The sequence below is a fragment of the Phyllobates terribilis genome, unplaced genomic scaffold, assembly GCF_046119375.1.
Source record: "Phyllobates terribilis strain yellow unplaced genomic scaffold, ASM4611937v1 Scaffold_9__5_contigs__length_417890890, whole genome shotgun sequence".
NCBI lineage: Eukaryota > Metazoa > Chordata > Amphibia > Anura > Dendrobatidae > Phyllobates > Phyllobates terribilis.
This window is the reverse complement of record NW_027362769.1, coordinates 390,598,927-390,624,264: the sequence shown is the minus strand read 5'-3', so window position 1 is coordinate 390,624,264 and position 25,338 is coordinate 390,598,927. Positions and strand designations below refer to the sequence as shown.

At 45.4% G+C, this 25,338-nt stretch overlaps 1 protein-coding gene across 2 annotated transcripts in view; it reads left to right on the top strand.

Moving 5' to 3' along the window:
• Positions 1 to 3,749: 3,749 nt before the first annotated feature.
• Positions 3,750 to 25,338, top strand: part of LOC141162507 (uncharacterized) — a 48,029-nt gene continuing 26,440 nt past the window's right edge. Inside the window, exons 1-4 of one of the 2 annotated variants that reach the window (XM_073648682.1) lie at positions 3,755 to 3,867; positions 3,947 to 4,064; positions 10,601 to 10,930; positions 14,689 to 14,970. In XM_073648682.1, the coding sequence (XP_073504783.1) occupies positions 3,781 to 3,867; positions 3,947 to 4,064; positions 10,601 to 10,930; positions 14,689 to 14,970 (817 nt within the window). In that variant the 5' untranslated portion in view covers positions 3,755 to 3,780. Of the gene's footprint in view, positions 3,868 to 3,946; positions 4,065 to 10,600; positions 10,931 to 14,688; positions 14,971 to 25,338 lie in introns of both variants that reach the window. The other variant, XM_073648683.1, reaches the window with a different exon arrangement.

Here is a 25,338-nt window from a genome sequence, read left to right as displayed (position 1 = left end):
GTGATAGATGACCAGGGCTGGTGCAGAGATAAAGGCCATCTGTGTGATTAGTGACGTAGGACAGTGGAGGGTTGACGAGGGAGGACATCTGAGCTCTTCTGTTCGGATAGCTGCAAAAAAAACCACGAGTCTCCTAATGTGTGTTATACTCCGTTTTTTGGGGATTTTTAAATTTTTTTTGCATTTTTGTTCAGAATAGAAAAATAACAAATGGAAGTGACGTCCATTACGACAAAACCTGCTGACCCAGAGGTGGCCGTGCACATCAAATAAAAGAAGTCTGATGGTTGAGAAAGCGCTGATCAAATGATCGCCTGGTGAACCATCATTGTGATGATGAAGCCATATTTGCCTTGTGACTTCTCTACTGAGAGATCTTCAATCACAAACTCTTAAAACCAAACAAACCATAATCTCGGATGCCACAAATGAACATGGCCTAAGCTAAACGAGTCTGTCCGCCTCGGCCTAATGGGCCATAAAAATGTAACGACGTTAAAAGACTCCAGAACGGACATGTGGTGTAAGAGCTCCCGCTACAAATCCTCAAACATCTTGATCTCCCGGCAGCTCTTTGTCTCCTGAGGTTACCTACCGGATCACCAAACCATTGAGGATATCGGAGCCTTGTCCGTGGAGCCTTCTACCAACATGACCCACAGCAAAAGAGGGGATAGATACTCGCAGTACCGCGAAGGAACCTAGTCCAATATGGCGCCGACACCCAGCACTCCTGCCCGCGCTGAGCACTTGAGGCCACTCAAGACTGGAGAGGTTTACTCGCACAGTAGACAATCAATCCCCCCCCCCAGCAGATAGCAGAGGGGAACGCTCTAACCCAGAACACGAAGCAGAGACAGAGAGGATGACCAGAGTGACTGCAAGCAAGATGGCGGCCGTTTACCCTGCACAATACTGGCCTGACTCTCCCCAGTTTTCCTGAGGCAAGGCGGTAATGGCGGGCTCTGATGATGCGGGACCACCACTGCCTGAACCCACTCTTAGGGACATGCTCACTGTAGTTAACGCCTGTAACTTCACTCTCACCACATTGAGCAGTTGGGAGGCCTAAAGGGATACATATCCCTTACTAAACCGGATCTGTATGGAGTTAATAAAAGTGTGGTGGAGTTGGAGGGGAGACTGAGCTCTACAGAAGATAGGATTCCCCTCCCAATGGTCCTAGACCTTAGCAAAGCTGATCAGAAAAGTTGATGACCTAGAAAATAAGTATAACCTTGGTGGGAGTCCCTGAGAAGGTGGAGGGTCGAAGCCCTGTAGATTACTTTGAAATGTAGCTCCCTAAGGTCCCGGGAAAGGACATTCTGTGTCAATTCTTCACAATTGAAAGGACACATTGAGTCCCCACTTGTCCACCCCCACGTCCTATCCTGAGGAAGGCCAGAGAGCTTAAAGAACTCTCCATAAATGGAAGCAAGATCTTCATTTTTCCAGATCTCTTGGCTGAAGTACAGTGGAAAAAAAGCACAATTCCTAGATATCAAGGAGCAACTGAGAAATTTGAATATTCCATACTACATGTTCTACCCCGCTTAGCTCCGAGAGGCAGCTAATGGAGATACCCACTTTTTCTCCAGACTCTGCATTTTCCTGGCTTGACCGTAAAGAAAGAGACCTACGTCATGTCTCCTGAACTCCTTCTTGTTGAAATGCATTTGATGCACAGGAAATGGATATCTCAAGCATATCATTCAATGTACTTGACACATTCCAGAGGAGTGAGTGTGCTGGTGCATCGTGAGTGTGCTGGTGCATCGTGAGTGTGCTGGTGCATCGCGAGTGTGCTGGTGCATTGCGAGTGTGCTGGTGCATTGCGAGTGTGCTGGTGCATTGCGAGTGTGCTGGTGCATTGAGAGTGTGCTGGTGCATTGAGAGTGTGCTGGTGCATTGAGAGTGTGCTGGTGCATTGAGAGTGTGCAGGTGCATTGAGAGTGTGCAGGTGCATTGAGAGTGTGCTGGTGCATTGCGAGTGTGCTGGTGCATTGTGTGTGCTGGTGCATTGTGAGTGTGCTGGTGCATAGATCAGTCCCTTTCTCTTGCATTAAATCCTGTTTATCCAGAAGGTAAATATATATTCCTTTACTGTACCATTCATAATATACAATGTATCCTAGTTGCGATCTACGTACCACAACCCTACTTAGGGGACACGCTAAAACGGGTACTCAACTTTCAGTTTCTTACAAGAAAATTTGTAAGAAACCATATTGAAGAGACTAAATTGTTTCTTGAGGAAGCCCAGGCCGAATTAAAGGAGCATTTGTCTGCTTCCTGTTCTCCCTGCCACCAATGACCTCTCCCTCTATATCACATGGGTACATGCCATTTATAATATAAACATCATTTCCTACACTCCACCTATCACCTGAGATATCCAACTTCATTCCTTGTTCAGACACCCACCTTTATTAAATTGGCTAATGTCATTGATTGAGATGATGTATATCTAGTCCCACATTTCCCTATTCCTCCATAGTCCTTGAGAAAGCCATCTGGCAAAACGTACGTCGGAGTCCTGGGGTTTCCTGTGTCATTCCCTGCTATATGGTATATGTTTTTTTGTGGATATAGATATATACACACACACACTCACAAATTCACTCTGGGGAGACAACATTTCTATTATACCCACTCCCTATACTTTTTACTGTGAATTTTCATTGTGCATGCCCCGCCCCTCCAATTTTTTCAGTTTTTAATTTATATGTATTGAAAAAATTATCTTTTAATATGAAATCTTCCTGATTTATTTGTAGTTATTCACGTTCATTGGTAGGAATTGCATTACATGGAGGTGTTAGATCAGCATCTGCTCCATTCAGGCAATGTCTATTTCAGGGAAGGCAGAGAATATCTCAGTCTAAACCCCATATAGCATCCATCACACCAGCACGGCTCTACAGAAGAAGAGTGATGAAGCGGCCGCCTGCAGTCCGGACCTTTTACCAGTAGAAAACATCTATGACGCATCATGAACTGAAAAATCTGTCAAAAAACGCAAACTAAGGAGCAGCGAGAATCCAACAAGACAAGAAGGAGACGTTTCTCTTCCAAAACTTCAGCAATTGTCTCCTTACCTCCCCGACATTTACAGACTGTAGTAAAATGAAAAGGGAATGCTCTACAATGGTGGGCACGATCCGGGCACAACATTTTTGAGATGTGTTGATGCCACTGGTTTTTAATTGAGTTAATTTTTTTTACAAATGGAAAAATGTCCAATGTTCAACTTCTGATTTGTGTCCTATCGCATGTTCTGCTGTAAATAAAATGAGAAATTTCCAAATCATTGCAGTCTTTTTTTCTGCACATTTTACACAGAAGCCCATCTTTTTTTTAGTAATGGAGGCAGTACTTCCTGTTAGGAATGAGTTAAAAAAGCTTTTAAGGAGCATAATTCCGCAATTTGAACTATTCCCTTTTTTTCTCCAATGTTACTTAAAAAGTAAACTTCACAGTTACCACAAATCTTGCCATTCTGGGCGGCTTTGTATTATTATTGGGGTTGGTGTCTCGTTGGTTTTAACATGTGCCCAACTTAATAAATTCCTTTGAATTAGAGTAAATCCCTAGTAGGTCCCATAACTGCATGTACCTAGATTATCAAGTAAGAGTCAGGGGAAGGAAAACTTTCTGTTCCTTAGGACAAAAATGCTTCAATCTTTTGCTTCCTTAAAAGGAAAATCAATATGAGATCTGGGAATGTGTTTACATTCCCAAAACAAATCTGCTTCTTTCAGTTTCACTTTGCCGAGGTCAATGTCTAAATCTGCAAAGAACATGAAACTTTCTAAAGGCTGGATAAGGGGACACATAAATAAAGGAAACTGTTCCAGTCTTCTCCAGGTCAGATGAGAATCTGTAGAAAATATTGGCATTTGTGTTCCCAGCACAAAGCTCCTTCCTTTCTTTCCCGTCATCGTAGACTAAATCTGCACAAGAATTGATGGCTCTTTCTAAAGCCCTGAGAAAGGGACTTATAAATGAAGGTACCGCCATGGGGCAAACGATAACCCTGCTGCTTCTCTTCCTCGGTCATACATGTGAGTGTTGTAGTTACTTGTCTCTCCCTGCTTTATATGCCTTGTTTATCAGCTCCCTCACTGATGGCAGCCATAACCCCACCCTTATCTATCTCTATTGCCTTCTAGTTATATTATACCTAGTGATTCTCACAATGTAGCTTGCACTTACAGAAGCATTGCAGATGAGCTATTAGGTTCAATTTGGTGAGTCACAGTCTTGCTAACTAATGATAACTTGTTGTGTTATTATTACTGATGGTCAATCATGTGCATTATTTTAAGAACTACACAATAGAAATTATTAAATATAAATTTCACCTCTACTACATTTCTACGTTTCTTTCTCATCATCTAAAATAATCATTACACATGTTCATTATTTATATACTGATTCACACTGGCATATAAATAATCGGTCCCATTCTCGTCCAGGAGAGTGGGATGATTTTTTTTCTCACTTGTCACCCATGTGCTGTCCGTATACAATCCTTTTTTTACTCAGCAGCTTTTAATCATGTACACGAATATTTAGTTTCTCATGTTAGAGAATTGTACTGTATCTGTAAAAATCAGATGTTATACTGATGGTCCATATTGCATCCGATTTTTTTCCCGCACCCATCAGAGTCAAATCACAGAATGCTGCAATTTTATATATATATTAGCTATTTAATCCATTCTAAGCCTGGGTGGCGAGCATTTTTAATGGTATATGGTCTCCCATGCTGGTATGTGCTGCCCCCATCCTGCTATGTGCTGCCCCCATCCTGCTATGTGCTGCCCCCATCCTGGTATTTGTGCTGCCCCCATCCTGGTATTTGTGCTCCCAAATCCTGTTCCCCCATCCTGTTATGTGCTGCCCCCACCCTATCCTGGTATGCATGGCACCCCTCATCCCTAACCTGGTATGCATGACACCCCTCATCTCTTTCCTGGTATGCATGGCACCCCTCATCCCTATCCTGGTATGCATGGCACCCCTCATCCCTATCCTGGTAAGCATGGCACCCCTCATCCCTATTATGGTATGCATGGCACCCCTCACCCCCAATCCTGGTATTCATGGCCCCCTCAACACCCAATCCTGGTATGCATGGTCCCCTCAACACCCAATCCTGGTATGCATGGTACCTCCCATCCGTATCCTGGTATGCATGGTACCCCCTCATCCCTATCTGGGTATGCATGATACCCCCTCATCCCTATCTCGGTATGTATGGTACCCCCTCACCCCCCAATCCTGGTATGCATGGCACCCCCTCACCCCCCAATGCTAGTATGCATGGCACCCCTCACCCCCCAATCTTGATATGCATGGTCCCCTCACCCCACAAATCCTGGTATGCATGGCCTCCTCATCCCTACCTGGTATGCATGGTCCCCTCACCCCCCAATCCTGGTATGTATGGCACCCCTCACCCCCCAATGCTGGTATGCATGGCACCCCTCACCACCCAATCCTGGTATGCATGGTACCCCCTCATCGCTATCCTGGTATGCATGGTCCCCTCACCCCCCAATCTTGGTATGCATGGTACTCCTCATTCCTACCTGGTATGCATGGTCCCCACACCCCCCAATCCTGGTATGCATGGTACCCCCTCATTTCTATCTTGGTATGTATTGCACCCCTCAATCCTGGTATGCATGGCACCCCTCACCCCCCAATCCTGGTATGTATGGCACCCCTCACCCCCCAATCCTGGTATGTATGGCACCCCTCATCCCCCAATCCTGGTATGCATGGCACCCCTCACCCCCAATCCTGGTATGCATGGCACCCCTCACCCCCCAATCCTGGTATGTATGGCACCCCTCACCACCCAATGCTGGTATGCATGGTACCCCCTCATCCCTATCCTGGTATTTATGGTCCCCTCACCCCCCAATCCTGGTATGCATGGCACCCCTCACCCCCCAATCCTGGTATGTATGGCACCCCTCACCACCCATTGCTGGTATGCATGGCACCCCTCATCCCCCAATCCTGGTATGTATGGCCTCATCCCTACCTGGTATGCATGGTCCCCTCACCCCCCAATCTTGGTATGCATGGCACCCCTCACCCCCCAATCCTGGTATGCATGGGCCCCTCACCCCCTAATCCTGGTATGTATGGCACCGCTCATCCCCATCACGCTGCACACATACAAAAAAATAAACACTTATACTCCCCTTTCTTCCCTGTGCTCCAGCGCTGTGTCCCATTCTGCCGGAGGCCGGGGGATGAATGCGGCACCGGAGTACGCGCATGCCCATATCGTGCTGTCCAGCTCCATTTTCCTGAAGACACACTGCAAATGTGTCTTCAGTAAAATGGCGCCGGATAGCGCTATGCGCATGCGCCAGTTCCAGCGGCCCGAAGACACAGCTCGGTCTCCCGGATAGGTGAGTTGTTAGGGGGCCGGAGATCGTGATATGGGTTCAGTGCTTACGCATACCGCGATCTCCGGGGCCACAATCCTCATCCTAAACTCCTCGTTTAGGATGTGGTTGCGTTCCTCTGTGGGGTCCAGACTGCGCAGGCGCGTACGATTATATTATCTATCTATCTATATAAAATGCAAAAGTTTAAATCACCTCCCCCTTTCCCAAACCCTAGAATAATGGAACATAAAAAAGCACATTTGGTGTCTCGCTGTCCGTAAAAGTCTGATCTATCAAAATATAAAATGAATTAACCATAGAGTAAAAGACGTGAAAAAAAAAGCAGAATTGACGTCTTTCAGTCACTTTAAACAAGTTCTGAATTGTTTAAAACCGCTAACATAAAAACTGTATAAATTTGCTATTGCTGCAAGCAAAGTGTCGTGGAGAATCATAATTCAAGATCATTTTTAACGAACGCTGTAAAACTTAAACAAATAAAAAAACCTCAGAATTGCTTTTTTTTCACTATTTCACTGAACTTGAACTTTTTTTTTTTTCTTTCACAAAAACATACCGGAAAAACGAAAAAAAAATAAGGTCATTGAAAATTACAACCTTGTCCCTGAAAAAAAAAATCAAGCCCATGAACAGGTAAATTCAGGAGGAGTAAAAATGAAAGTGCAAAGGGTTAAATCTGGTATCATTAAGAACTGACGGCCTTTTAAGGGAATATACAAGATATAATGCGGCTATCACCGCCAGTGCTTTTATCCACTTTTTACAATATTTCGGTTACAAACCCGAACATTAAAGGGAAATCGGCTTGTTGGACGCAGCGCCCTATGTGCAGGCAAGCGGTCGTAGACCTGGAGGAGCTGAGCAGTTTCTCTCTGGCAGCGTTTCCACCTGGACATTTCCTTATGTCCCCGATTGAACTTGTGCTGTAGCAGTCGCCGTCTGCATGGACAGGAATTTTGGTGATTTAATGAACAGGGACACTCGTAACATGGCAAAAAAATGTTTACATATACTAGCGGTCATGTTTCTGTTAATACAATTCCTGTAAGTTTTAGTCTGCAATCTTTATTCCAGATATGGCCGCAACGGGCGCAGCTATAGTGTAGGCCCCAAACATGATAGTGGTTTGGAAGTAGAAAGCCAGGAAAGGGTTAATAGAAGCTAAGGTGGTGGCGTGAGGTTAAAGTTCAGGTCACATGGGTTGGGACTCAGTATAGGATTGGGTAGGAAGTTGTGGGATGGGGTGGGGAAAGAAGTTTGAAAGTACCTTAAAAAGAAGAGGAGAATCCAATACCATCGTCTCCTCTTCGGATCCAGGACTGGTGACCATCATCATGGACCCAGGGATAATGTCGTCCCAGAAGCCTGCAGCCGAGAGACACGGGAACAAGTTGCTGGAGGAGCAACTGCTAGGATCGCACAATGACCCAGTGTATCCACCTGCCAGACGATGGCGCCCCCCGACTAAGCTCCGATGTCCCTCAGCTTTCAAGGAGGATGTGGAGCCCATCGGTAACCCCTACACCACCTCAAGACCAGATGAGAGTTACCGCCGGTAGAAGCGCCCGGAGCAAGGCCAGACCGTGGAGGGACTGCAGAAAAGGTGTAGAGTTTCCGACACCTGCTTCTTCCCTTCCGGCCACATTGTCTTCGGGAGCTGTACCAGCCGGTTATGTCGGAGCCTTCAGGCGGTGGGGCACAAATTTCTTTGGCCTTTTTTTTGGTGCTTTTAGCGAGTTGGTCAGTCAAATTGTGTCAGGATGGTTTGTCTTACGGAGATGTTGAGCTTTTTCAGGACTGTGTGATATATGTATTACGACGCTCTAAGACGGATCAGATGGGAAAAGGTAAGACCAGTCCAATGTGTAAGTGATTATCGGGACTGTAGACCTAAGTTGGTGGAGGGTTTCTTTTTTAATTCGTGAGGATGGAAGGGCACCCTCCAAGTTTCAATTTGTTGTGGTCCTTCGAAAAATATTGAAAAGGTTGGGTTTTGCATCTCACTCGTTTCGTATTGGGGCGGCAACAAAGGCTGCTAGGTGTGGGTTAACTGAAAGTTAAGCAAACTAATTTGGTGTGCGGTCATCCACGAATTAGAGATAAAAAGTCTTTGATTTTCTCCATCTTTAGGTCTTGTTCCCGAATGTTATCTTGGTATGGTCAGAGATTGTAGCTCGTCTTACCTGGCATAATGCTCGTTCGGTTGACAGAATTAATAAAATCAGGGGGCGAGTCAATAAAATTGTGTCTAGATTTGTCATTAGGAATGGGGGGGTGTTGGTGCGGTATAGGGAATTGGAAATTTCGGATTTCCTCAGAAAGGTTGCATACATTTGAATGAAGTGGGTTTGGACCTGTGGAATCTGGACTTAAGGGAAAGAGTGGACAAGGCAGTCAAAGTTTGGCGGGACTCTCAGGTGCAAGGTTTCGTGCCTGGTCGTGTTGGATTTGAGGAGGATGGCCTTGGTAAATGGGGTAGGGTCACATTAGAGGTATGTTGACCCTTCATTATTTTAGTTCCTTCAGGGATGGTTCCCAGGGAACAGGTAAAAAAAATTATAGAAAGAACAGCACAGTGGCATTTGTCAACCCCGAGTTGGAGCAGCGCGACTGGGGAGCGTTTACCTGGTGCTGTTCAGTGTTAGTAGGCCATCCAGGATCTCCTCAGAGAATAGGGCGTATTATGATTGATTTTATATTGTTTCAATCAGTAAAGGTTGTTTTGGGTATTTATTTCCAAGTCACTCAGCGTTATGTCTTATTTGCATAATGCCGTAGACACTTTACTATACCCCAGTCATATATTAATTTTGATACACAGTTTGCAGCCTGATCCAAATTTCAGATTTTCGCTTGTGGTGATGTATTTCCCTGTAGCATAGACTGGGACTGAGCTCTGTGTGTCCCTCCCAATAATAAAGGCTGAATGTGAGGTCTGTGTGTCTTTCATAGTAATATAGGCTGCATGTGTGCTGGGTATGTCTCCCAGTAATATAGGCTGGATGTGAGCTCTGTGTGTATATCCAAGTAATATAGTCTGGCTGTGAGGTCTGTGTGTCACTCCCAGTAATATAGGCTGGATGTGAGATCTGTGTGTTTCCCAGTAATATAGGTTGGATGTGAGCTGTGTGTCTCCCAGTAATACAGGCTGGATATGAGCGCTGTGTCTCTCTAGAAATATAGACTGGATGTGAGCTCTGTGTGTCTCTGCCACTAATATAGGCTGGATTTGAGGTCTGTTTGTCTCACCCAGTAATATAGGCTGGATGTGAGGTCTGTGTCTCTACCAGTAATATAGGCTGGATGTGAGCTGTGTGTCTCCCAGTAATACAGGCTGGATATGAGCTCTGTGTCGCTCTAGTAATATAGGCTGGATGTGAGCTTTGTGTGTCTCAGCCACTAATATAGGCTGGATGTGAAGTCTGTGTGTATCTCCCAGTAATATAGGCTGTATGTGAGGTCTGTGTGTCTCCCAGTAATATAGGCTGGATGTGAGCTGTGTGTCTCCCAGTAATACAGGCTGGATATGAGCTCTGTGTCTCTCTAGTAATATAGGCTGGATGTGACCTTTGTGTGTCTCTGCCACTAATATAGGCTGTATTTGAGGTCTGTTTGTCTCACCCAGTAACATAGGCTGGGAATGTGGTTTGTGTCTCTCCCAGTAATATAGACTGGATGTGAGCTGGGTGTGTCCCCAGTAAAATAGGATTGATGTGTAGTTTGTGTGTCTCTTCCAGTAATACAGGCTGGATGTGAGGTCTGTGTGTCTCTCCCAGTAATATAGGCTGGATGTGAGGTCTGTGTCTCTCTCCCAGTAACATAAGCCATGTGAGCTCCGTGTCTCTCCCAATAATATAGGCTGGATGTGAGCTCTGTATGTTTCCACAGACAATAAAGGCAGGAGAATATAGTGTGGATGCCAAACTGGTAGCCTGGAGGCAGGATAGGACCCTTGTGTGCCTGATGTAGCATTGCCAGAGATAGGCAGATACATGTAGTAGACCTGCTTTCTCCAGGATGAGGATCAGTAATGAGCTCCATAACACACAGCGCTCTGCTCGACCATGAACACCAGAAGAGTTAATTTGTTTTCTCTCAGTGCTAGAAGGTTTTGACATTTCGACCCTGAAGCTAGAAAAGCCTTAATGCTCCATTGACTCTTACAGGTTGTGCGCTTGAGATCACCGTTCCTTCCTCACAAGTTGGGATAGATCAGACTGACGTTCTTCTGCCTTGCACCTTCAAAGTGGAAACATTTCCTCTACAGCTACAGTACTTGTCCATCTTCTGGCATTTTGGAGAAAATAAAATTGCAAGATACGACTCAAAGACAAAAGGGTCTACTTCACGATTTGTCATCGATGAGCAGAAGGTCAAGCAGGGCGATGCCTCTCTGACCATCCAAAATGTGACCATCTCCCTACAGGGCACATACACATGCACCGTGATTTACATTCTGGACAGTGAAGCAAAGAGCCTTCAGTTACGTATTCTTGGTAAGCCCACTATATGATGGGTCCGTAATGGGGTGAGATTGTTATTTTGTTTGTGCCAGTGCATGCAATGTACTACAGGTCTGTATTATTAGCCTGTTGCCTTCCATATGCCACCATATAATTCAAGTAGTTCGCGATGTAGTCACAAAGTTTTAGTCTTAAGACCACGTTCAGATGTTCATTATTTGGTCAGTATTTTACATCAGTATTTGTTTATGATCATTATCCATTTGTAGAAGCCATCCTCTTTTAAATGTCAGCTTTTTTACAGATGGTGTGATGCTTGCATCAAGAATTTGTTGAAATTTCACTGAATCCATTCTTTCCTCTACCAGTGAAATGTTCCCCGTGCCATTGGCTGCAACACAACCCAAAGTATGATTGATCCTCCCCCATGCCTAATGGTTGGCGAGATGTTCTTTTCCTGAAATTCTGTGCCCTTTTTTTCTCCACACATACCTTTGATCAGTGACCAAAGATTTCTATTTTAACCTCATTGGTCCACAGGACTTGTTTCTAAAAATGCATCAGGCTTGTTTAGATGTTCTTTTGCATACTTGTGACGCTGACATTTATGGTGAGGATGCAGGAGAGGTTTTCTTCTGATGACTTTTCCATGAAGGCCATATTTATGCAGGTGTCTCTGAACTGTAGAACAATGTACCACAACTCCAGAGTCTGCTAAATCTTTCAGAAGGTCTTTTACAGTCAAGAGGGGGTTCTGATTTGCTTCTCTAGGAATCCTATAAGCAGCGCTCAGTGAAATTTTGCTTGGTCTTCCAGACCTTATCTTGACCTCCACTGTTCCTGTTAACTGCCATTTCTTAATTACATTTTGAACTGAGCAAAGGGCAACTTGAAATCCTTTGCTATCTTATAGCCTTCTCCTGCTTTGTGGCCTCCACCATTTTCAGACTGCCAGGCAGCTGCTTAGGAAAACCCATGGCTGCGGTTTGTTTGGCAGAAGGTTAGAGGAGGCTGGGTTTTTATAAAGCTGGGAAAATTTACATCACCTGACCTTTTCTAACGATCATAGTGAACAAGCCACAACCCTACCAGACTAATTAAGGTCTGAAACCTTGGCCAAAGTTATCTGAGCACTCGAAACTCAAAGGGTGCCCAAACTTTTGCAGCGGCCCATTTTCCTTTTTGAAACTATTCAAATGGAAAAAATGACAATATATATTTTTTTGTTTTTTTTCCTAAAACAGGAGCAAACTAAATAATAATCATTTTAAATGTGGTAATTGTTCCTGTCGCAGGTTTCATCTCACCTCTAATTTCTTACGGATAGGGGATGCTACTCACCAAGTCCAAGACTTCATCTCCTGCAGAACCCCTTTCGTTGTTTGTATTATCTTCGGTCCTTGCGTTTTTTACTACATCAGAAAAACAAGTCGACTGCTTTTTTTGTCCATTTCAGGGAACATTTTAAGTCCATTACATCAGGCAAGGGCTCGCATAGACTCATTCAGCATGTTCCGGATGTCCATCATAGCAACGTTAAGGTGTTGCGCTTCTCGGAACTAGAACGAGATAACTTACCGGCTCACGGAGGTTATCTCCACAAGCTCCTCTTAAGGAGAGAGGCCAAATGGATTATGGTCAGGAAGTTTTAATGAATAGTTTGATATGACTGTATGTGGTATTGAATGTGATATTTATTCTTCACATGTCGGTGATATGTTTTTTTTATCTCCATCTTTTTATGCATTTTTTGCCACCTTTCTTTCACAAAGTTTTACTGGCTTTAATTTTTGGTGCTGCACCCCAAGATCCCTACAGTTTGGTGGTAAACTACATTCACAAGTAACAGACACTGAGGTGGATATCTGATATATAGTCAGGAAAATTTGTATTTGCTCCACTGCCGATTTTGCAAGTTTTCCCACCGGCAAAGAATGGAGAGGTCTATAATTTTTATCGTAGGTCACTTCACCTGTGAGAGACAGAATCTAAAAATAAAAAACAGAAAATGACATTGTATGATTCTTACATAATTAATTTGCATTTTATTGCATGAAATAAGTATTTGATACAATAGAAAACAGAACTTAATATTTGGTGCAGAAACCTTTGTTTGCAGTTACAGAGGTCAGACGTTTCCTGTAGTTCTTGACCAGGTTTGCACACACTGCAGCAGGGATTTTGGCCCCCTCCTCCATACAGATCTTCTCCAGATCTTTCGGGGCTGTAGTTGGGCAACATTGAGTTTCAGCTCCCTCCAAAGATTTTCTATTGGGTTCAGGTCTGGAGACTGGCTAGGCCACTCCAGGACCTTGAAATGCTTCTTACGGAGTCTCTACTTAGTTACCCATGACCCATCTTCAATGTTCTTACTGAGGGAAGGAGGTTGTTGGCCAAAATCTCACGATACATGACCCCATCGATTCTCCCTTCAATATGGTACAGTCATCCTGTCCCCTTTGCAGAAAAGTATCCCCAAAGTATGACGATTTTCTCCACCATGCTTCACAGTTGGGATGGTGTTCTTGGGGTTATACTCATCCTTCTTCCTTCAAACACGGCGAGTGGAGTTGATACCAAAAAGTTCTATTTTGGTCTCATAGGACCACATAACCTTCTCCCATGCCTCCTCTGGATCATCCAGATGGTTGTCAAAGTCAAACAGGCCTGGACATGTGCAGACGTGAGCAGGGGGACCTTGCGTGTCCTGCAGGACTTTAATCCATGATGGATTAGTCACTAATGGTAATGTTTGAGACTAGTCCCAGCTCTCTTCAGGTCATTGACCAGGTCCTCCCATGTAGTTCTGGGATGATTCCTGACCGTTATCAGAATCATCCTTACCCCACGAGGCGAGATCGTGCATGGAGCCCCAGACCGAAGAAGACTGGCAGTCATCTTGTGTTTCTTTCATTTTCTATATAGGGAAAATATATATTCTTGTACCGTGTTAGCCAGTAGATAGAAAAATATTTAGATTTGAGAGTCCTCAGTGGTTGATACCTTTTAATGGCTAACTGAAAAGATGGCAACAAATTGCAAGCTTTCGAGACTACGCAGGTCTCTTCATCAGGCATAGTATACCACAAAATCTGAAGAGTCACATATTTATACACAATAAGACACAAAAATAATGCAATAGATAAGACAGGTGATGAAAAGCAGAGTTATTATGGAAGAGATAAACAGTTCTGGCTATAAATATTTTAGCAGTTAATAGATAAGGAGTGTGAAGGTTTTATTGTCCTGTGACTAGGTCCAGTGTTATGATGGCCTCACAAGTCTGAGGGGCACATTCCTTAGTTGATGTAGAATGACATAAATCCAAGCAGCACATTCAAACGGAAAGGACTTCTCTACTCAACAAAATTGATAAGTCAACCAGTCTGTGAAGCTTTTCTGAGGATAACTACAGGACCAAATTTTTAAATTCTAGTTGTTAACACCTTAACTATTCTTTGACTTCTGGTGACCAAATAAAAAAATGTTTCTCTAGAATTTTCAGTCTTCAATTAGGGATTTCAGACTTCCCAATTACATGTTTAGGATTCTCCCTATCCATCTTGTTGCTAATCATCTTTTGTCATCATACTTTGCTCCTTATCTGAGAGCACCGTAATGTAGGGGCAGAGACCCTGATTCCAGTGACATATCACTAGGTTTTTTGCTTCAATTTTGAAAAAAAATAAAACTTCTATCCTGGCTTTTTTAATTATTTTTTTTTATGAAAACACCTAAATGGCAAATAAAAATGATTGTTTTACAGAAGCTAATAAAATATCTCTCCTCAGCTGCTCCTACAGTGAGTCTGAAGGCTGCCAGTACTCCTGATGGTAAGGATGGGATTTATGTGTGTGAAGCAACAAAGTTTTTCCCAGAAGAAGTGACAATGCGCTGGTTGTTGGATGGGAAGAGAATCGATTCTTCCAAACAAAGTAACAGATATTTCCATAAAGAGATTTATCATCAGATTCAGAATAAAGAGAACAATCCACCATCCCAGATCTCCTGCGAGGTCCAACATGAGGCATTAAAAAGTCCTATAAAGATGACAGAGGAAGTCAAACTGGAGCGTAAGTCATTAACAATTATTTTACTGTCAGGTTTCTTCACTTCAAGGCCACGTTCACACGATCAGTATTCGGTCAGTATTTTACATACTGATATAAAATACTGACCAAATACTGACCGTGTGAACGTGGTGTAAACATATAACTTTATTTCCATTGATATAATTCTCCAGCGGTTACCGACACAAATTACCTGGATGATAGTCACAGGCCATTGTAACCCTCAACCTAAAAGCTAAGAGGGAAACACTTTCCTCACATAGTTAATGAAAAATTAAAAGGGAGGCTGCCATCAGAACATGACTGATTAAATCAGTTTAAAAAAAAAAAATTGTCTTTTTTTAAATTTAATCTGTAAATAAAAAATAAAAATTTTGCAGTTTTCATGCCGGCCACTGGGGCTGCTTACACTCATATTTCCTTTTGTTTCAGGAAACAACACATGTGCATTAGTCACAATAGTCGGATCCCGACCCTATCACTTGTATTGAAGTGTCTAATGAGTGTGTAGACAAGTCATTGTAAAAGGAGGGGGAGCAGGCGAGCTGTGATATCACCTATTGTGATTGGTGGATTCTGTGTTATCGGCTGTGTATGGAGGTGTTACCCGTCATTGTAAACCTGCCTCTGATGGAGCCTGAAGGAGCCTGCTGAAAACTGTTCTTGAAAAGACAGGAAGTGTGTATCACATGTGTCTGAACATGCTGCTGCAACCTCTGCCCTGGCCGCTAGTTTCCCCTTTGTTATTCACTTTTGTTTCTGCACTGAGCTGGTAAGTAATTAGCTCTCTGCAATAGAGGCCCTGACTTGGCTCTAGTTATGTTTTGTCTTTTTTGTGTTCTGACTCCGGCTCGTAATCTGACTACCTGCTTTCTCCTACTTTGGACCCTGCTTGGCGACCATTCCTGCCTCTGGATGGCAGCAATCCAATAGATTCTGCTGTAAAACCAGATCCCTGTACAGAGGTTAAAGGTGTTGCACAGCTTCTGGATACCCACAGGTGCAGTATAAACTTCACAGAATACATTACATGGGATAAAAAGCTTTACTTCTCAGAACATGAGGTAAAGGAAAAAAAAAACGCACAGTCACACAGTACTGCACCAGGAAGTAAGTACAAAACAGAAAATACAAGAGAGACTTTTTTTCTTTTTACAATACAGTAAACAAGGAAACTTTACACAACATCGCCATCTACTGTCAGATCAGCATAAAGTCCTCCTTCACACAAACAAAGAAGTCCACAACTGTTGCATATACCAACAAAAGGGTGTTGGGGTTTCTCCGTATTCTGTCAGAGTGGATTGTGCCAAGTCTGTCTGAGGTAACATTTTGAGCCTGTGGCCTCAGATAGGTGCAACAGTATGAGTCTAAAAAAGCCCCAGTAGTCAGTTTGAAAATTGCAAGATTATTATTTTTTTCTTTTTATAAAGATTGTAATATAAAAAATAAATAAATAGCCAACTTAGATTATTTATTTATACACCCATATGTATGTAATGTAATGTAACAATGCTACTTACTTGGGAGCTGAGGTATCACGTGAACTGTTTCTATTTAAAGTCCGGTTGGTTTATTTCAGTTCTCATAAATAACATTACAGGAAAACTCAAATACAGCCTTTGTCCGGCACAAAGTAACATAAAACAAAAAGTTAATACAATAATGCTGGTTCGCCTGCCTGGCTTAGAGTCCAGCATCTTATTCCTTTAGCAAAGGCACTCAATCCAGGAGATCTGCAACCTCCATACTAGTGTTGAGCCACCCCCGTAGTGTTCGAGTTCGGTTCGATTCGTCGAACACCCGTGTGTTCGCCGAACTGTTCGTCGAACTGTTCGTCGAACACCTTCGAACACCGTTAAAACCAATGGCAGGCAAACAAAAACACATAGAAACACATAGAAAACACCTTCAAAGGTGTCCAAAAGCTGACAAACTGCTCAGAAGACACATCTAACACATGGAAAAGTGACAAGTACATATAGTCATGCGAAAATAAAAGAGGTGGAGGAGTAAAAGGAGGGGGAGACACAGATATAGGCATGTCATGCCCTTCTAAAATCCAAAAAGTGAGAAGCCGACACGGCCAGTCCGCTCCTGCCCGTGCCACCTCCGTGTCGCCGGGTTTGTGCCAGAGCCGCGGTGAACCCTGACGGCCAGCCCCCCTCTCCCAATACTGGTGCCTGTCCGCTGGTGGGTCGAGCGAGCCCCCCTGTGGTGGAGGCAGCTCTAAGCTTTTTAATTTAAATTGTCTCTCTAATTTGAATGAATACACTTTAAATCCATTTACAAGGATCTATTGGAGGGCAAGTCTCATGCCAGCAGCCGCGTAATTCCAGCTCCAGTAGCGTCCACTAAAGCTGCTGCAGTTAAAAAGCTTTTATAAGGATCGAGCTCGGCTGTCCACCGCAAGGCATCCTACTGCCAGTCCCAGCCCCTATGCCTTGGGGTGCCTCCTGATGCTCTTCACTGAGTATCCCGTGGTCCCGAAGCATTTCCTTTGAAAAAATTAAGTGTCCAAACTACAGGTGGTGTAGCTTGCTTAACAGCCGGGATAATCCGCTGACTAGCAGACCCTCCTACTAGGCACAAAGTATTTCCTGGGCTAGATGCAGTTAAAAATTTGTAATTAGATACTCTCGTTGGATGCTGAGAAAGCATTCCATAGAGTCTCATGGCACGCCATATATGATTCTCTTAAAAAGCTTGGGGTAGGGGTCTAGGGGAACCTTTTATAGCCAAAATCACGGCCCTGTATCGCAATACGTCACCTAGGCTGAAGATAAATGGAACTGTAGCACCCTGAGGGCTCGGTTGCTACAGAGGTATTGCACCTCACCCAGAGGTGTGATATCTCACTCTCACGTAAGGATGTAGTGTGGATCAGGACCCGACACTTGCATGCATTACACCACATTGCCGTGGGGCAGGGCGACGAATATGCCCCTGAGATGGGCACGACAGTCCCTGTCCCTGGCTGGAGTGGGGGGAGGGAACACTGAGGAAGGGGAACCCTGTAGTGCAGGAGCAGGGAGGAAGCAGTTCCTGGGTGCATTGAGAAGGGAGTATAAAAGGTGGGCACCATCTTAGTTCAGTGCAGAGAAGTCTGAGCAGAAGTGGCAGGGAGCAGGGGCTCTGCATGAGCTCTGCTCCGGAGGCGGGCCTAGTAACAGAGGCCCAGGCCTGGAAGAGGGAGAAGGAAGGAAGAGGAGCGGAGAAGGCTCCAGGAACGAGGAACGAAGGGATCTCAGGGGTGCGGACGGGCGAGTCGCCACCGCACGCCAGAATCCACCTGCGTGGAGGGGTCAGGCCAAAGGGGGAGACCGGTCCCCGAAACTAGTGGAGGCAGGAAACGACCCTCAGCTAGAAACAGGAGGCTGTGACATTTTATGTGGCGCAGCCCCTCGCTACACCCGCTAGGAAGGCACCACATAGGGTCAGGGAAACTGGCGCCAAGTTTACCAAGAGGAGGCCCGAGGCAGCCGGACAGAAGGGTTGGTAAGAAAGGCCAGACAAAGGACACACAAAGGGGGTCCTGTGAAGCACTCCAAAGTTATCTGGGAGTTGTCTGAGCCCCTCACCTGGTGAGCACAGTACGACGTGGGCAGCCGTTACCTGCAGACGTGGTCTGGATAATAAGAACTGTGAGTAAAGGCCCTGGACTGCATCACTGACTCCGTGTCGTTACTGCTGCTGCCCTGCACCATCACCCCCATCCTCCGCATACACTGCCCTGAGGCTATACTCCTCCCGTGGGGAGTTATGCTACGCTCTGCTGCACCCACAACACCAGCCTCAGCGGTCTGCCCTGGAGCGGCGGTTCACTCTGACCGCAATCCACGGGTGGCGTAGTCGGACATATAAACATCAAAACCACATAAATAGTTCCGCCACTGGTTTGACCGCCCTGAGCCACGGAAACGGGTTGCCGCCACGGAGACTACAACCACCAGCATCCACCAAAAAGGGTCCGGCTCCGGGTGTCCCAAGGCCCAGGGGGCGCGTCAGAACATTTTCATCACCTTTCACAATCGCCAATGGGACAAGGCAGGGATGTCCTCTGTCCCCTCTCTTATACATCCTAGTGACGGAGCACCTGCTCTCATCAATTCGCCATAACCCCAATATTAGGTGGATTGAGGTGGGAGGCACCGAGTACAAGTGCTCTCTATTTGCTGATGATGTCCTAGTATATATCACTCAATCACATATATCCATCCCTGCTGTTATGGCTGAAATAGATCACTTTGTTACATGGTCAAATTTTAAAATCAATGCAGCGAAGTCTGAGGCCCTCGATGTCTCCCTCCCCAAATCCATGTAGGATTCCATCCAGTCCAACTTTCCCTTTGCCTGGCCCTCACAGGGTATCAAATACTTAGGAATTCCTATTCATAGAGACCTCTCCCATCTATGTTATCTTAATTTTGGGCCCTTTATTGAACAACTCCATACAGACCACGGTTGGCAAGTTAGAACTGTAAGATTCACTACGTGAACCACTGGTGTTTTGTGGAAAAGCACATGTACACTGTGTTCCAAATTATTATGCAAAAAGTGTTTAGGAGTGATAAGGGAAGAATTTGTTTGTTTGTCAGTTAAACTCATTGATGGTGATGTGTGTCAGGGCTCTTTATATCACTGTAAGCAATTGCAGACACCTGTGCTAATTAGTTTGGCAGGTGTGTCCAATGAAAGGCAAGACTACTTAAGAAGGCTCTCTCACATTATTAAGCAGCCTACATTTTCTGCCAAAATGGGAAAGAAAAAGGATGTGTCGGCTGCTGAGAAGCAACAAATTGTGGAGTGTTTAGGTCAAGGCATGACTACAATCAACATTGTGCGATGATCAGGATGAAGTGTCTTGGCAATCAAGAAGTATGTAGCTGATTCACAGTACACACGTGTGCGTGCTGATAAGGGCAAATTGAGGACTCTTTCCTACAGGCAATTACGTCAGGTTGAAAGAGCAGCGGCAAAAAAGCCTTGTCATAGCAGCAGACAAGTTTTTGAAGCTGCTTGTGCCTCCAACGTCCCCCGAACAACAAGATGCAGGGTCCTTCAGAGGTTTGCAGCTGTGCATACGCCATCCTGTCGACCTCCTCTATCCACTTCACACAAGCAGAAACGGCTCCAGTGGGCCAAACATTACATGAAGACTGATTTCAAAACTGTTTTGTTCACGGATGAGTGCCGTGCAGCGCTCGATGGTCCAGATGGATGGAGTGGAGGATGGCTGGTTGATGGACACCCCACGCAAACACGGCTACAGCGCCAACAAGGAGGAGGTGGAGTAATGTTTTGGGCTGGAATCATGGGGAGAGAGATTGTCGGCCCCTTTAGGATCCCTGAAGGCGCTAAAGATGAACTCCATAATGTATGTGGATTTTCTCAAACAGCACTTCCTGCCATGGTTCAAGAAGAAGAACCGTGTATTTCACAGCAAGATCATTTTTCTGCATGATAATGCACCATCTCATGCTGCACATAAAACATCTGCATCTCTGGCTGATATGGGCATAAAAGGGGACAAACTTATGGTGTGACCCCCATGCTCCCCTGACCTCTACCCCATTCAGAACCTTTGGAGCATCATTAAAAGGAGTGTCTATGATGGCGGGAGGCAGTTCACATCTAAGCAACAGCTCTGGGAGGGTATTCTGTCCTCATGCAAAACAATTGAAGCAGAAACCATCCAAAACCTGACAAATTCAATGGACGAGAGAGTTCAGAAGCTCCTTTCGAACAAGGGGTCCTATGTGAAAATGTAACATCACCTAGAATAAAGTTTTGAGTTGAAAACTGTTTGATTTCAGTTTCTAACAACCTGCTAATGCTTAAAATTTCAAAAATGACCATTTTTTTGGTCTTTATTAAAATGAAAAGGTTGATCGAAAAGTTTGGGGGATCTAAGAGTGTGGCAACCCAGTAGTCATGATTACTTCGAATTCTGACAATATGAGGGTCATGCTGCAGGTAGTGCAGCAAGAAGGCACTTATGTGTCTTGCGCATCTCGGAGCCCCAAAATTATTTTCCGGGCTAGATGCAGCTAAAAATTATTTTTAATTTTAAATCTGGTGGAGCTTATTATAGATGGCCTAATAGGATCAGTGCTGCACACTGCTACAAAGCCCAAATTATTTTCCAGTCAAGATACAGATAAACATGATTAGTAATTTGAAAGCTTAAAATGGTTGGTAGGGTGATTTTAAACAATCATCAAGCTTTTACTCTCCCCAGGATGACACAGGGGTAGAAAAGTCGTTTCGGATCCATGATTTGTTCATCTTTATGAACGTGAGTCTGTCTACATTATCAGTGGAGAGCCGCGTGCGCTTATCTGTCAGCACACCACCAGCAGCGCTGAACACACGTTCAGAGAGAACGCTGGCTGCGGGGCATGACAAGATCTCCAAGGCGTAAGTGGCTAGCTCCGGCCATTTATCCAGATTGGAAGCCCAAAAAGAGCAAGGGTCCAGTGACACAGTCGTGGCTTCAATGTTCACCTGGAGATTCTCCTGTACCATCGTCTCTAGGCGTTGACTATGTGTCAGACTTCTTGTCTCCTGTGGCCTTGCAAAGGATGGGCTAAAAAAGTGGTGAAATGATTCCGCAAAATTGATGTTACCACCAGATACTGTGGTTCTGTTACGGTTTGAGTGCTGAACACTTGACAGTCCCACGGTTGGCAAGTTGAAACTGTGAGATTCACTACGTGCACCACTGGTATTTTGTGGAAAAGCACATGTAAGATTCTGCAACAGTCTCTGCTGATACTCCTGCATGCGTGCATCCCTTTCTATGGCAGGAATAATTTCTGCAAATTTACTTTTGTACCGGGGATCTAACAGTGTGGCAACCCAGTAGTCAGGATTATTTCTAATTCTCACAATTCGAGGGTCATGTTGCAGGTAGTGCAGCAAGAAGGAACTCATGTGTGTTGCGCATCCAGGAGCACCAAGTCCCTGTTGTGTTGGTGGCGAGGTAACAATCATGCTTCCTTCCTCTGTCCTCTCCCCCCAACCTCGCACAACAGAAATGTGATCAAGGTCTCCCTCATCTGATGAGTCTTCCATCAGTTCGTCCTCCACTTCTTCCTGGGCTCTTGCACCTTCCTCACTAGTTTGGCTGCTACCATGCGCCCTGGTAAAACCATCTCCCCCACCCTCACATGCCTGCCGCCTTGGTGCTGCCGACCGTCTGGACCTTGCAGATGTTAGCCCTTCCGCATACAACTCCTCCTCCTCTACTTCCTCCACCTCCTCTTGTGCCACCACCTGACTCCGAATTCTGTTTAACATGTGCTCCAGCATGTAAATCACAGGAATAGTCATGCTGATAATGGCATCGTCAGCACTAAACATCTTCGTCGCCATTTCAAAACTGTGCAGAAGGGTGCATAGGTCCCTGATCTGAGACCACTCCTCCAGTGTGATTTGCCCCACCTCTGAATCTCGTTGGCCCAGGCTATACGTCAGAACGTATTGCACCAGGGCTTGTCGGTGCTGCCACAGTCGCTGCAACATGTGCAGAGTTGAATTCCACCGGGTAGGCACATCGCATTTTAGCCGGTGAAGTGGCAGGCCCAACGACTTCTGTAGAGATGTAAGTCGCTGAGCTGCGGGATGCGAACGGCGGAAGTGAGCACACAGCGACCGTGCCCTCTGCAGAAGGCCATCTAGTCTGGGATAGTGGGCTAAAAATTGCTGGACAACCAGGTTCAACACGTGAGCCATACAAGGCACGTGTGTGACATTGCCCCGGCGAAGGGCCGCACCCAGGTTTGCAGCATTGTCGCACAGGGCCTTCCCTGGTTTCTGGTCCAGTGGAGACAACCATTCATGAAATTGGTTCTCCAGAGCTGACCACAACTCCTCAGCTGTGTGACTCACATTTCCCAGACATTTCAATGTAAAAACCGCCTGATGACGTTGAGCCCTACTGCCAGCATAGTAAGGAGGTGTGCAGGATCCCTTCTGCGCAGTTAGAAAGCTTGTGGCATGACCAGACAGGCTTTGGGTGCAGGTGGAAGACCGAGAGGAGGTTGAGGAGGCAGAAGCAGTGGAGGAACTTTGACATAAAGAGGATTGACGCACAACTCGTGGGGACGGCAAGACTTGGACAGCAGCCCCTTGTCCTGCTGTCACCATAGTTACCCAGTGCCCAGTCAGCGACATGTAACGCCCCTGTCCATGCCTACTCGTCCAAGTGTCTGTGGTGAAATGCACCCTGTCACACACAGAGTTTCTCAAAGAAGCAGTGATGTTGTGTGCGACATGCTGGTGGAGCGCAGGCACACCTTTCTTTGAGAAGTAGTGCCGACTGGGCATCTGGTACTGGGGCACTGCGACGGACATAAGGTCTCGAAAATCCTCTGTGTCCACCAGGCGGAAAGGCAGCATTTCTGTAGCCAAGAGCTTGCAGATGGTGAAATTCAACCTCTTAGCTTTCTCATGGCTAGGAGGAAATGGTCTTTTACTTGTCCACATCTGAGGGACCGAGGGCTGGCTATTGTGCTTAGACGGGGTTGATAAGGGTGTCCCCGGCAAACTGCCGGTCTGTGAGGAAGATGCAGGCGGACATGTTAGGTTGCCTTGATCCAAAGGTGGTGCTATCGATGTCGGACAGCGCTCAACACCAGCTTCTGTTACCACCTCCAAAGAAAATGATGACCTGCCAATCACGCTGGCTGTTGCAGGTAAAGAGGTGGCAGGTCTGCGCCCCAAAACAGGTGTGACTGCTGTCCCCCCAGTCACAGAGGATGAAGAGGCCGCGGATGCACAAGATATGGCAGACGGTGGTTGGCCCGGCCGGCTAGGCCGCATTGTAGCACACTGAGCTTCCCACTGCAACTTATGCTTCATGTCCATGTGCCGGTTCATGCATGAAGTACTCAAACTATGTATTTTTTGGCCTCTACTTAGCTTTTGCTGACAAATGTTACAGATAACACGAGTTGGGTCATCTTTATCGATCTGAAAAAATGCCCAGGCTATGCAAGGCTTAGCACCCATGCGACCTGAAGAGCCACCACGACTTGTGGTGAGAGGCAGAGTTGTGTTTGAGGATGCAGTTGTTGACGTGCTTCCAGTACTACGTCTCTGTCCAGGAAGGCGCAACCTGACCTCGTCGTCACTAGCATCTTCCTCCACCTCCTCTGCTGACCTCATCTCTTGGCTGACTGTGGGTTGACAGTAAGTGGGATCTCCAACCTCATCATCATCACCCTGTGTGTTATCACACCCGTCGTCCTCAGAGCCAACCTGTTCCTGCCCTGACAAAAAACTAAAGTTGTCGCTCCAATCAGGTATTTGAGTCTTATCATCGTCTTCCTCATTGTCTCCACCAACAGGAGTTACAGTTTGGGAATGAGGGTCTACATTATGGTCAGAACCTTCTGCGTCTGGTCCTGGATCCGACTCATAAAGATTCTGGGCATCAGTGCAGATCATTTCCTCGTCTGGATTCACAGAAGCGCTGGAGTCGACCTCTGATTCCCAGGCTATAGTATGAGTAAACAGCTCTGCAGACTCAACCATCTGTTCTACCTCATACTCAGACGGGCAGCTGGAGATTTGGGAGCTGTGAGGAAGCAAGTGCGATTTGGGTGACACCTTTGAGGACTGGAGTATTTGTGATGTTGAAGTTGATGTGGAGGAGAGCCCACTTAAAGGAGCACTTGATATCCGTTGAAGCACCTGCTGTTTTTGTGCCTCATCTGGAATTTGTAGCGATTGGCGTGGCCGTAAGAAAGGGATCTTATCACATTGTCCGCTTAAAGAAGTAGACATTTTAGTTTGGCTGGAAGATGGTCTTTCTTCTGCAGATGTTACTGTTGCTTTAACACCTACCCCACGGACACAACCTTTTTTCCCCTTCCCAACACGCCTATTCCCCTTTCCACCAGCAGCAGGCCTTTTTCCACTCATTTTGGTGGTTAACTAATTCACAACTCTGGAGTTGTTTGCACAAAAAAACAATGGATGGTAACCGAGCAGAGCTGAGTGGCCAAACTGTGGTATTAGGCCAAAACTATTGGCTGGGTTAGATGCAGAAAAAAATATATTCAGTTTGCAACCTGATGGAGGTCAGTATAGATGGACTAATACAACAAGTCCCACACACAGCTAGAAGCCCAATATTTTTTCAGAGGTAGATGCAGAAAAAAATATATTCAGTTTGCAACCTGATGGAGGTCAGTATAGATGGACTAATACAACAAGTCCCACACACAGCTAGAAGCCCAATATTTTTTCAGAGGTAGATGCAGAAAAAAATATATTCAGTTTGCAACCTGATGGAGGTCAGTATAGATGGACTAATACAACAAGTCCCACACACAGCTAGAAGCCCAATATTTTTTCAGAGGT